The sequence below is a fragment of the Maylandia zebra genome, linkage group LG18, assembly GCF_041146795.1.
Source record: "Maylandia zebra isolate NMK-2024a linkage group LG18, Mzebra_GT3a, whole genome shotgun sequence".
NCBI classification, from domain to species: Eukaryota; Metazoa; Chordata; class Actinopteri; order Cichliformes; family Cichlidae; genus Maylandia; species Maylandia zebra.
The window spans coordinates 602,996-616,489 of NC_135184.1; the positions used below are offsets into that span (position 1 = coordinate 602,996).

General features: G+C 43.6%; 1 protein-coding gene across 2 annotated transcripts; it reads right to left on the reverse strand.

Annotated features, from left to right (window-relative positions):
• Positions 1–4,300: 4,300 nt before the first annotated feature.
• LOC101465537 (uncharacterized) lies at positions 4,301–13,129 on the reverse strand. Of its 2 annotated transcripts, XM_076876671.1 has the most exons (4): positions 12,923–13,019; positions 12,043–12,443; positions 11,463–11,780; positions 4,301–5,799 (listed from the first exon to the last, which is right to left on the reverse strand). In XM_076876671.1, exons 2-4 carry the CDS (start codon positions 12,410–12,412, stop codon positions 4,796–4,798), a joined length of 1,692 nt encoding a protein of 563 aa, XP_076732786.1. In that variant the 5' UTR covers positions 12,413–12,443; positions 12,923–13,019; the 3' UTR covers positions 4,301–4,795. The 2 variants fall into 2 exon arrangements, with proteins under 2 accessions (XP_076732786.1, XP_014266904.3); XM_014411418.3 differs by lacking the exon at positions 12,043–12,443 and having other exon boundaries at positions 12,923–13,129.
• Between the last annotated feature and the right edge of the window lie 365 nt (positions 13,130–13,494).

The window sequence follows — 13,494 nt, forward strand, 5'->3', positions numbered from 1 at the left end:
AAGAGTGTCAATGGTCCATGGTCAGGAGTAACAGGGCTGAGCAGATCTTATGGAGAGCATTAAAACAGCTGCTGAGTGAAAGGATAGATCCATTCCGCTATAGATGCACTCCAAAATAAGATTAAAAAGACCCTGCAGGAACTCACTGTGCTCCTCCTGTTTGTTTCCCAAGTTTGTGGACACAGCTCACTTGGTACAACACATGAAAGGCAAAGAAAAACAACTTCAGAAGCTCCAAAAACTGCAAACAAAAAACTTTCCATTCTGAATCAATGCCCACACCATGAGAACATGAAGACACCACAACCAGCCAGGATGAGTGGGTGAAGAACTTGTCAGACAGGTGCTAGCCAGAGGATTCAATTTGGTCATGTCTGTACAAAAGCTGCCCATAATGGGCCACAACAGGGATTAATACATTAATATAACTCAGGATAAGGTATACTTTATTGATCCCCATGGGGAAATTCCTCTCTACATTTAACCCATTCACTCAGTGAAGCAGTGGGCAGCCATTGGGCGCCCAGGTTTCTGGTCATGGGGTCACCACTCTACCTACTGAGGATGAAGGTTTCGGCTACTCTCTCCAGTTCAAGAAATTCTGTCTAACCTCACAATGTAAGCAAAGAAGACCATAGGAGGAGGTAAACTGCTGTTCTAAACTCAACTGATTATCACACCAAAATTACTCCTCAGTGACAAAAACACCCATGAAACCATAAAACGAGACCCCACAAAGACAAAGTCATCAGTTACCTACAACAACTTCACTGACCCCCCTACATACCACCGTCTGTACCCAAGGCATCCACATGGGTACAGACGATCAAATGTCTGTAACTGGGCAGAAAACTGTGATATTTTTTTTTTAACAGGAAACAGCTCTGAGGCATTGTGGGAGAATGAGTTAGTCAGGAAACAAGCTGTAGTCTCAAATGGATGTTTATTCTGTGAAAGCAACAGGAAAAGTCTGACTTTGTGTTATTATTGAGTGGTCTGCTTCTGCGGCTGGTTCGGTAAATTTACGTTGGAGCGTGACGAAACTCGCAGTTTAGGAATTTGTGAAATCTCTGCTTTCAGAAAATGTACTGTTCGCTCGGGTAGCTCGTGCTATCGAGGCTCTGTTCTGCTTGTTTATAGACATTTCATGAAATGATGTGACCATTAACTGTTTGTTGTTTTCGCTCTTTGGTGTTCGTAGAAACAGTTTATACGAGCTTGTAGCTGAGATTCAGAGGTTCCTGTGGATGCCACACACGCCGGGACTTACACAGCCGTCCTCGGTGTACTCCTTTGGGTCCACTTTGCCTTCTTCTTTGTGGACTCCCAAAGATCCACAAAGGAGTCCCACTCAGACCTGCACACTGTTAAACCTCTGCCTCACTACCACATATTTTAAATACAGCGAGGGTTTCTACAAACCTAAGCACTTTGAATCACCTTGTTGTTGAATTGTGCTATACAAATAAACTTGCCTTGCCTTACAAAAACGTGGCTGTGCCATGGCTGTGCCATGGGCTCATCGGTGTCACATATTGTAGCCAACATGGAGGAAGAACCACCTCAACAGGACAAGACTCAGCTGTTCATCTGCATCTAAAGGTCAAAGGTCACTCTTGAGGATGCCACCTACAATGCAGTCTCAGATCCTTCCCTCGCTCACATAAAGTGTTCTCAGCAGGTCACATGATAGGGTGAGGCAAGCTTTCTCAATGGTTTCTCGGATGATAATTCAATTCAATTCAATTCAATTTTATTTATATAGCGCCAAATCACAACATAAGTCGCCTCAAGGCGCTTCATAGATACAGAGAAAAAAACCCAACAATCATATGACCCCCTATGAGCAAGCACTTTGGCAACAGTGGGAAGGAAAAACTCCCTTTTAACAGGAAGAAACCTCCGGCAGAACCAGGCTCAGGGAGGGGCGGCCATCTGCTGCGACCGGTTGGGGTGAGAGAAGGAAGACAGGATAAAGACCTGCTGTGGAAGAGAGACAGAGATTAATAACAGATATGATTCAATGCAGAGAGGTCTGTTAACACATAGTGAGTGAGAAAGGTGACTGGAAAGGAAAAACTCAATGCATCATGGGAATCCCCCGGCAGCCTACATCTATTGCAGCATAACTAAGGGAGGATTCAGGGTCACCTGGTCCAGCCCTAACTATATGCTTTAGCAAAAAGGAAAGTTTGAAGCCTAATCTTGAAAGTAGAGATAGTGTCTGTCTCCTGAATCCAAACTGGAAGCTGGTTCCACAGAAGAGGGGCCTGAAAACTGAAGGCTCTGCCTCCCATTCTACTTTTAAATACTCTAGGAACAACAAGTAGGCCTGCAGTGTGAGAGCGAAGTGCTCTAATAGGGTGATATGGTACTACAAGGTCATTAAGATAAGATGGGGCCTGATTATTTAAGACCTTGTATGTGAGGAGCAGGATTTTGAATCCTGGATTTAACAGGAAGCCAAAACAGGAGAAATCTGCTCTCTCTTTCTAGTCCCTGTCAGTACTCTTGCTGCAGCATTTTGGATTAGCTGAAGGCTTTTCAGGAAGTTTTTAGGACTTCCTGATAATAATGAATTACAGTCGTCCAGCCTGGAAGTAATAAATGCATGAACTAGTTTTTCAGCGTCACTCTGAGACAGGATATTTCTAACTTTAGAGATGTTGCGCAAATGGAAGAAAGCAGTCTTACATATTTGTTTAATATGTGCATTGAAGGAGATGTCCTGGTCAAAAATGACTCCAAGGTTCCTCACAGTGTTACTGGAGGCCAAGGTAATGCCATCCAGAGTAAGAATCTGGTTAGATACCATATTTCTAAGATTTTCAGGGCCGAGTACAATAACCTCAGTTTTATCTGAATTAAGAAGCAGAAAGTTAGCGGCCATCCAGGTCTTTATGTCTTTAAGACATTCCTGCAGTTTAACTCATTGGTGTGTGTTATCTGGCTTCATGGACAGATAGAGCTGGGTGTCATCAGCATAGCAGTGTAAATGTATGCTATGTCTTCTAATGATACTGCCTAAGGGAAGCATGTATAGTGTAAACAGAATTGGTCCTAGCACTGAACCCTGTGGAACTCCATAATTAACCTCAGTGTGTGAAGAGGACTCTCCATTTACATGCACAAACTGGAGTCTGTTAGATAGATATGATACAAACCACTGCAGCGCAGCACCTGTAATACCTACAGCATGTTCTAATCGCTCTAATAGGATATTATGGTCGACAGTATCGAATGCTGCACTGAGGTCTAGCAGGACAAGCACAGAGATGAGTCCACTGTCAGAGGCCATAAGAAGATCATTTGTAACCTTCACTAAAGCTGTTTCTGTGCTGTGCTGAGCTCTGAAACCTGACTGAAACTCTTCAAATAAACCTCTGCAGATGATCTGTTAGCTGTTTGACAACTACTCTTTCAAGGATGTTTGATATGAAAGGAAGGTTGGAGATTGGCCTATAATTAGCTAAGACTGCTGGGTCTAGAGATGCTTTTGAGTAAAGGTTTAACTACAGCCAGCTTGAAGGCCTGTGGTACATAGCCGATCATTAGAGATAGGTTGATCATATTTAAGATCGAAGCATTAATTAATGGCAGGACTTCTTTGAGCAGTTTTGTAGGAATGGGGTCTAAAAGACACGTTGATGGTTTGGAGGAAGTAATTATTGAAGTTAACTCAGAAAGATCAATTAGAGAAAAAGAGTCTAACTTAACATCAATGGTACTAAGAGTAGCTGTAGATAATATTACATCTGTGGGATGATTACTGGTAATTTTTTCTCTAATGATAAAAATTTTATTTGTGAAGAAGTTCATGAAGTCATTACTAGTTAACGTTAAAGGGATGGTTGGCTCAACAGAGCTCTGACTGTTTGTCAGCCTGGCTACAGTGCTGAAGAGAAACCTGGGGTTGTTCTTATTTTCTTCAATCAGTGATGAATAGTAAGATGTTCTGGCTTTGTGGAGGGCTTTCTTATAAAGCAGCAAACTATTTCTCCAGGCTAAATGATGATCCTCTAAATTTGTGACACGCCATTTCCTCTCCAGATTACGATGGCCCACACCCTTTTTCACACTTTCAATAGTGGGTCAGCGACCCTCTCACTGGGCTTTAAATACCTGGGACTCTCCACCAATTGGTTTTAGAACTGAAGAAACTTTGTGGATGAAATGTAAAACTTAAAGAAGTCCACTCGCTTTCTCTCCAGCTCTGTTAGGCCTTTATCCAGGAGACTCGTGGAGAGAAAGGCAGGCAAGAATCTGCAGTCTGTAAAATTAAATGTTGAATAACCAGAAATTATAGAAGAAAACTTTATTTATACAGCTTTCACATCATGTTAACCACATTTTTTTCTAATTTGTTAGTATCACCTCCAAATCCTGAAACAACTTTAGGAAAGGTTAAAAAACAAAGAATACAAATTTCCTACAGTTACAAATACTAACAAAACACACAGTGGAAGAAAGACTTTTCCACAAAGATGGAGTGATGAGGAAAAGAAGCAAAAACATTAAAATGGTAAATAAACAGCCTGTATTTGTATACTTAGTCCCTAAGGACCCCAAAGCGCTTTACACATTCAGTCATCCACACATTCACACACACAAAGCACCTTGAGGCGACTGTTGTTGTGATTTGGCGCTATACAAATAAAATTGAATTGAATTGATGTTATTTGACAAACCACATATAATGTGACAAAGTAAAGGCACTTCTGAGCTCTCTCTACTCCACCTGTTACTGAAACATTATTTTTACTGACCGACAGAAGAACGCAGTCTTTCAAACGGACTACAACTTCTCAGCTGTGTGAGTTTTTGTGTGCCGAGACAAGTGACTTTTTTGACTAAAGTTTTTCCCACATATTTCACAATGATAAGGTTTCTCCCCGGTGTGGATTTTCTTGTGCGCACACAGAACACTGCTTTGACTGAAACTTTTCCCACATGTTTCACAAGAATATGGTTTCTCACCAGTGTGAGTTTTCTTGTGGCGAGACAAGTGACCAGCTTGACGAAAACTTTTCCCACAGATGTCACAATGATACGGCTTCTCGCCTGTGTGGGTTTTCTTGTGGAGATACAGAGCACTGCTTTGACCAAAACATTTCCTGCATATTTCACATGAATATGGTTTCTCGCCTGAGTGAGTGGTGATGTGGTAAGACAAACTATTTTTAGCACTGAAACTTTTCCCACATGTTTCACAACAATATGGTTTCTCTCCTGTGTGAGCAGTGATGTGGCGAGCCAAACTGCGTTTTATACTGAAACGTTTCCCACATGTTTCACAACAATATGGTTTTTCACCTGTGTGGATTCTCATGTGCATAGACAAGTGATACCTTCTCACGAAAATTTTACGACATATTTTGCACACGTAGAGTTTCACATTGTTTTGGATCATGTGATGCTTCTTTCCCCGGGAAATACTGAAAGTCTCATTACACTGGCTCACTGAAATCGGCAAGCTGAGCTGGTAAGTTTCCTTTCCCTGACGTCCCTTGTTTGGCTTTGACCCTGCATCTTCAGTTAACCCCAACCCTTCTTGCTTGCTCGTTTCTTGATCTCTGCTTTCAGTTTCAGGAGAGTCGTCAGAGAGGAGCTGCTCGCTATCTGTTTCTGAGTCGCTGTGGTCACTTTCCTCACAAGTAGCTGTTAGCATAAAGGTATTGGTCCCGTCCTCGAGCAAAAGTTGTCCTTGTGGTTCCTCCTGGCCCAGACTGGGGTTCCTCTCTGGATTACAGAACTGCTGCTCTTGGAGAACCTCCTTCACATTCTGGTGATGCGGGAGTTCTGAAATGACAAAAGTGATACAAGAAAAGAGTAAGTATACTCACAATTGTCTCCATTTTCATAAATGGTGATCCAGTTCCAGGTCTTGGGGGTGGTGGAGCCTGACCCAGCTGTCACTGGGGAGGTGTAGCTATTACAGCCCACATAACAGTAAAGTGTTATCCGAGATGGGGTGTAACACAAAGTGAAAAAAAACTATTAACCACCGCATAGTTAACGTCAGTAAAACACAATTTATTTTACAATTAATGAACCAATTAGGACCAAAATCAAACAGGGAAGCTCCAAGCGTCAGGATCTTTGAAGCCAAAACAACAAACAAATCGCAGAAAAGAAGAAAACAAAGTACAATGGCCGAGCTCACTGTCTCACCACAAAACAGGAGAAAAGGCTGAAACAAAAACCTCCGAGAGCCTGAACATGCTTCCAATGTGGATCACTACAGTTACCTTTACTCACAAACACAAAGTCACACCAAGCTTCACAGGGTTTACACAGCTACAGCATGCTGCCCAAATCACTGCAGCTCAAAGCCAGGGAAAAGGGAAGAAAGGGGCATGGCATTTAAGATGGCGGTCTTTATGAGGTGGGTGACGAGCTGCGACACATCACATCCGGTTATGAGGCAGACCTGAAACACAGGAGGAGGAGAATGAGCTCTCTGGCATGGGGAGAGCCCCTAAAGGTCAGAGACCGTACCAACAGCCTACACACTGAAGTGAGGCTGTGCAAGCTATATGTCCTGAACACACACAACAGTCAGGACCCGGGCCCAGCAAGCCGAGGGGCTACGGGACTCCCATCCCTGCCCACCGCCTCTCACTGAGGGCACCCCCAGACTGGAACAGACTCCAGTTCAAATCCACGAGGATTTTCCTAAGCCCAAGTCGTGCATAGAGATGGACCTGACTATATCAAGCCGGTCTCTGTTAACCTAATGCACGAGCTCCGGCTCCTTCCCACCAAAGAGGTGACCTTCCATGTCCTAATAGCCAGCCTCGTTGGCTGGGGATCGGACCACCAAGGCCTTGACCCCCGACGACACACACCGAATGAAGGTGAAGCAGCAGTCCTACCAGGTCTGATTAGCTTGTGGAGACTTTGGTGATACTTGGTAAAGGTTTGGTTAGGCAGAGGAGCCAGACTCGCAATCATCCTCAAAGCACAGAGGGATCAGGATTCAGGAATAATGAAAACGTACTGAGTGCACCAGTGCTCCTCCTCAGACTCCTCGCAAATACGCGTATGTTACCTTACCTTGAGGTCAAGGTCACTGGGATTTTAGTAGGGGTGGAAACTGATAAGCATTCCTTATCAATTTTCCTCGTTCCTTGTTAGCAGCATAACACAGCTGTTTCTTTCCTGGAGCAGTCCCCCCTTTACCATCACGCTCATCTTTTTTCCTATAAAAATAAAAGTAAGGTTCCTGTCCACGCTGAGACCACGCCACTATTTTCCTCCTCCGACACACAAACTAATCAGCTGATCGTAGCGAGAGTGCAAGAACCTATAAGCGGGATCAATAGGTAGGCAGACTAATGATTCCAAGGAATTGGAGTACTGGGAACTGGTTCTTGATTAGCATCCCTAGATTTTAGCAGCTGGACCAACAGCATCAATTTGAAAATCCAACTTCACCTCATTCTCCTTATTTAGACTCTTTTTCTCTAATTGATCTTTCTGAGTTAACTTCAATAATTACTTCCTCCAAACCATCAACGTGTCTTTTAGACCCCATTCCTACAAAACTGCTCAAAGAAGTCCTGCCATTAATTAATGCTTCGATCTTAAATATGATCAACCTATCTCTAATGATCAGCTATGTACCACAGGCCTTCAAGCTGGCTGTAGTTAAACCTTTACTCAAAAAGCATCTCTAGACCCAGCTGTTCTATCCTTGCAGTTGCAGAAAGGTGCAATGAAGAATCTTTGGAAACTGCCAAGCAAAGACCGCTTGAAGAGGTACACCAGAGAGAAGGAAGCCATCTGCCATCACAGTGGCAGACATCCAAGAAAGGGTCTCCAGTATGAAGAGTTGGACAGCACCAGGCCCTGACTGGTTCACGCCTACTGGCTGAAGAAGCTGACCGCAGTCCACGAGCGCCTGGCAGCACAAATGAACCAGCTGCTAGCTGACGACAGACACCCGGAATGGCTAACTGAAGGTCGGACGGTCCTGATCTTCAAGGACCCCCAGAAGGGACCCGTCCCCTCCAACTACCGACCAATAACCTGCCTCAGCACCACGTGGACGCTCCTGTCGGGCATCATAGTGGGTAAGATGAACAGGCACATGGGTCAATACATGAGCGGGGCACAGAAAGGGAAATGTGGGGGGTGACGGTAACAGTGGTCCTAGTGGGAATTGGAGCACTGGGTGCGGTGACTCCCAAACCAGGCGAGCGGCTCCAGCAGATGCGGGAACAACATCGGAGCTTGGCAGGGTCACAACAACATCCCTCCAGCCTTTTATGGCTGAGAGGGAAAAACGATTAGAGAACAAAGATTCTGCACGACACAGGTCCGAATTTCCCACGGATAAAGCTAAAATGAATGCATTTCTTCATAATCTTTCAAACCCTGTTATTGGTGCTAATGATGCGGGGCAATTGGACTCCCCATTATCTGTTGAAGAAGTATTAAAAGCTATTACAGCTATGCAGTCTAATAAAGCCCCGGGCCCGGATGGGTTTCCAATTGAATTCTATAAAACATTTATTGGTAAATTGGCACCATTGCTTTTGTCTGTGTTTAACGAATCCTTGGAAACCGGTTCATTACCACCTACTTTCACACAAGCAACCATAGCGCTCCTTCTCAAAAATGACAAGGACCCAACCTCCTGTGGTTCCTACAGGCCATTATCTCTGCTTAATGCCTATGCAAAGGTATTGGCTAAAGTAATTTCATCTCGCCTTGAGGATGTGCTTCCTCGAATTATATCTGAAGAGCAGAATGGCTTTATAAAGGGACGGCAATTGTTTTTTAATACCCGTACACTCTTTAATGTTATTTACTCAAAGCGTCTATCTGAACTTCCTGAACTTGTGATTTCTTTAGATGCTGAAAAGGCTTTCGATAGGGTGGAGTGGGAGTACTTGTTTGCAGTTTTAGAGAAATTTGGTTTTGGTGATAAATTTATTTCCTGGATTCGGCTTCTTTATTCGTCCCCTAAAGCCAGTGTTCATACTAATGATGTTTACTCTGATTATTTTGCGCTGGGTCGTGGTTGTCGTCAAGGTTGCCCTTTGTCTCCCTTACTCTTTGCCATTGCCATCGAGCCTCTGTCTATTACATTGCGATCTTCTTCTGTATTCAGGGGAATCATCCGTAATGGAATTACACATAAAGTATCATTGTATGCGGATGACTTGTTATTATATATGACTGACCCCGCATGCTCCATCCCTGCTGTTTTAAGTATTCTGGAGAACTTCAGTTCGTTTTCAGGTTATAAATTGAATTTGGGGAAAAGTGAGTGTTTTCCTGTTAATACGGCAGCACGTCAACTTCAACAGTCCGATCTACCCTTTCGTCTCAGTCCGTCTGGGTTTAAGTACTTAGGGATTAACGTGACTCGCTCTCTAGCTGGCCTTAAATCAGCAAATTTGTCTCCTCTTATATCTAGGGTCACATCTGATATTCAAAGATGGGGTAATCTCCCCCTTTCTTTAATCGGTAAGATTAACGTTGTTAAAATGAACATCTTACCAAAATTTTTATTTTTATTTCAGTCAATTCCCTTATTTTTGCCGAAACATTTTTTTGTTTCACTGGACAAGATTATTGGTTCTTTCATTTGGGGAGGGAAGCCACCTAGGGTCTCTAAAACTTTGCTGCAGCGATGCAGATTTAGTGGAGGACTTGCATTACCTAATTTTTTAGTCTATTACTGAGCCGCTCACATCCATAAACTTTGCTACTGGCTAAAATCTTCTGGTTCCTCGTGGTGTAAATTGGAGCTATCATCATGTAAGGGCTCTTCTTTACCGGCTTTGCTCTATTCCTCTTTACCCGTGAGACCCTCTCTGTACACTGATAATCAGGTGGTTCTTAACACACTCAAAATCTGGTTTCAGTTTAGACGTCACTTTAATTTTGTAATGCCGTCTTCCTCGGGTCCTCTAAGCGAAAACCATTTGTTTCCCCCTTCACTTTTGGACTCGACATTTTCAGTGTGGTGTGACAAGGGTATAAAACAGTTCAAACATTTATATGTGGATGGTGTTTTCGATAGTTTTCCCAACTTGTCTTCTCGTTACAATCTCCCTGTTACCCATTTGTTTCGCTATTTTCAAATTCGAAATTTTGTTGCCAAGTGTTTCCCAAATTTCCCCTCTTTACCTCCAGAACAGCAGTGGGAAACTACGTTATCATTTGTTCCTCATCACAGAGGAACCATTTCGAAACTCTATGATGCTATTCTGTCTTTTAGTAACCACTCTAATGTTAAGCTTAAGTGTACATGGGAAGAAGAACTGGGATTTCGAATACATGAGGAGTCTTGGGAACGGGCTATAACGAGGATACGATCTTCCACCTCCTGTGCTCGTCTTGGACTTATTCAATTTAAGGTCATACACAGGGTGCATTTCTCTAAGTCTAGACTTTCTGAATTGTATCCAGAAGTGGAAAATAAATGTGATAAATGCCATGGTTCTCCTTGTCACCTTAGCCACATGTTTTTTCTGTGCCCTGAGCTACAAGGTTTCTGGACAAGGTATTTTGCTATTATGTCAACTGTTCTTGGGGTAACTCTTCATCCTTGTCCTCTGATTGCTGTGTTTGGGATTCCTGCTCGCTCACTTACACTTGATTCCACACAAAGGGATATTATAGCCTTCACATCCCTATTAGCGAGACGTCTAATATTGTTGCATTGGAAGTCTGCTAAGTATCCTACTATTTCCCGGTGGCTTAAAGATGTCATGTTTTTTTTAAAACTTGAAAAAATTAAATATACGTTGAGAGGTTGCACAGCCAAATTTTTTCACAAGTGGCAACCCTTTATCTCTTATTTTGCTAGTCTAGAGGTATTGCCTGTTTAAATCTACTTTTGTTACTGTTATATTCCTCTAATATGTTTGATGGTTGTGTTGATCTGTGTGGGACTGGGGGGGGGCGTTGTTTTGTTTTTTTGTTTTTTTTGTTGTTTTTTTCATATATATATATATATATATATATATATATATATATATATATATATATATATATATATGTTAATTTACTTAGGAAAATTAAGAAAGGTTGATTGTATTTCGGTAACTGCAAGTACTGTTTTCTTTTTTCAATAAAAATATTTTCAAAAAAAAAAAAAAAAGATTCTGCACGACACTCATCCTGAAGGAGCTGGAAAACTAGCTAAATCTACCAGGAGGACTCGAGTTTGTGAAGAGTTTTCAGCGTCAAAGTAATGCAGCAACATTTATGAGAACATGCAGAGACACAAACAGAAAGCAGCCGTCATTAGACTGACCTCAGACAGTCACCGGTGAAGGAGCGGCTCGCTTTAAAAGCTCGTCTTTGACCCCGGAAAACACATCACTGCTTCTCCAGCTAATTTTCCCTGAAGATATTTCTCAGCAGTTTGGACGCCTCTGGACAGTGGAACGACCACATTCAGTCAAACTCGTCTCACACTTCATAAGAACACAACTTCTCACCTGACGCTCCATCCTTGTTTCCTCGTTGATCCTGGCTCTCGGCTCCAGCAGAGCTGTGACAGAGGAGCTGCTCCTCGTCTCCTCCTGGTTCACTGTGCTCTCCTTCCTCAGCAGCAGTCACCATGAAGGTATCCGTCTCCTCCTTCAGTCCCAGCTGCTCTCCCTCCTGACTGCTGCACAGTTCCTCCTGTTCCTCTTTAATCTGTGGAGCTTCTGGTTCCTCCTGGTCCACACTGGAGCTTCTCTCCTGGTTCCAGAGCTGCTGCTCAGGGAGAACCTCCTCCTCCTCCTCCTCACAGACCTGCTGCTGTGGGACGTCTGGAGAGACAGAAGAAAGAAGTCACAACCACAGAAACATTAACAGGACTTTACAGCATGACTGCGTCGCTCGTGTGTGAGAGTTCAGCACATCTTTACATGTTTTATATGAAAGTGAATATAAATACACGCCGAGCGCTTTTTTCTGTAACACGTTTACTTATTAAAGTGAGAGTCAAAGGTCGCCAACATGTCCTCCCTGAGCCACCCATGAGCACCTCCACCACCTGCTCACGCCACTCTGATGTCATCACCCATTTACCTGCACGCCATCTCAGACTGTGTGACGACCTGCTGCAGGTACGATGGAGAGCGCGAACTGAAGCCAAAAGGCAGAACTGACGTCTCCAAACCAGGTTCTTTTTTCCCACGAAGAGAAAGACCTTTAATGCACCATTCACTGAAACAGCCTGAAGTGCAAAGACCTGCGACCTCCGGAGGAAAGCCCTCGTGATGATAAACACAGACGTGCAGCGGAGGCATTTTTCTCTGCCTTGGATCTGACTTGCATCAGTCACATGACGACTGTTAACCAATGCTCGCCCTCGGTGGCAGAGCGCGCTGGTTACACGCTCGCAGAGAGCGCGTGCACGTTTTGCCGTCTGGCTGATGTGGCGCTGCAGGGGAAACATCTAATATGCATTTCCACATATTAGACCCACACTGTGTTTTAAAGAAAACACATTAAAAAGTGATTATATTATATTTACATTCACGACAACATTTTACAGCAGCAACATTATTGTATCTCCACAGTTCAAACACTGAATCATCTGCCAGACACACTGACTCGTCATAGATTTTACATTCATCACTTCACTATTAATACATTAGGGAAGGATTCTGGATCAGCACCATGATGCAAACTTGTGGCTACAGCATACTGGAGAGTGTGTCTGACAGCTCGCGTCTCTCCTGTGGACTCGGCCTCAGATCAACACAGCCTGCCCTCCAACAGTGTACCAACCAGGTAAAACACACCTGATGACAGTGATACAGTGTGATCTGATTCATGTTAGAGTCTTGATGAATGTGTGTAGTTGTTCTTCAGCCTGGGTCTATGTGCCCTCGAGCACCCGCCCCTCAGACATCTCTGCACGGCCCTGGCGGTGATCAGGATCCTCCCTCAGAGGGACACTCACCTGTCCTGTGCAGCTTGATTTGGGGTTTCCAGGTGATATCCAGCAGTCTGCGCTGACGGTCGATCTCTTCCTCGTACTGGACGATCGTTTTTTCAAACTCCAAGAATATTTGTTCAGCAGCAGCAGTTAGTCGCTCGTTGATGAACTCTCTCAGATACTGAACTGAAGGCATCGTTGCTGCCGCAGCTCACACACTCAGCTCACACACAACACTGGCACCGCTTCCTCTTCACTTCCGCTTCGTGTCACAGCGAAGCTCTCCTGGTGGACGGAAAGGCGCCGCCTGCTGGTGAGGAGTGTAACAGCAACAACGTCAGAGGGCACGAGGCTGGCATTTCTTCGCTCATCACTCAGTGTTTCCGGTGTTGTGCCAAAACTGATTTCCAATGTTTCTGTGTGTTTTTTATGTGTAATATCTTTACGTATGTTGGTAAACAGACTTCGGTGAACAGGGTTTACAAAGAGGTTTTATATAGAATTAAAAAATATCTGTTTTTCAAGTATCTTTACAACTCTGTGTTGTTGTACTTGCATTATAACCAATCCGCTCCTTTATCGCTACTTCAAATATT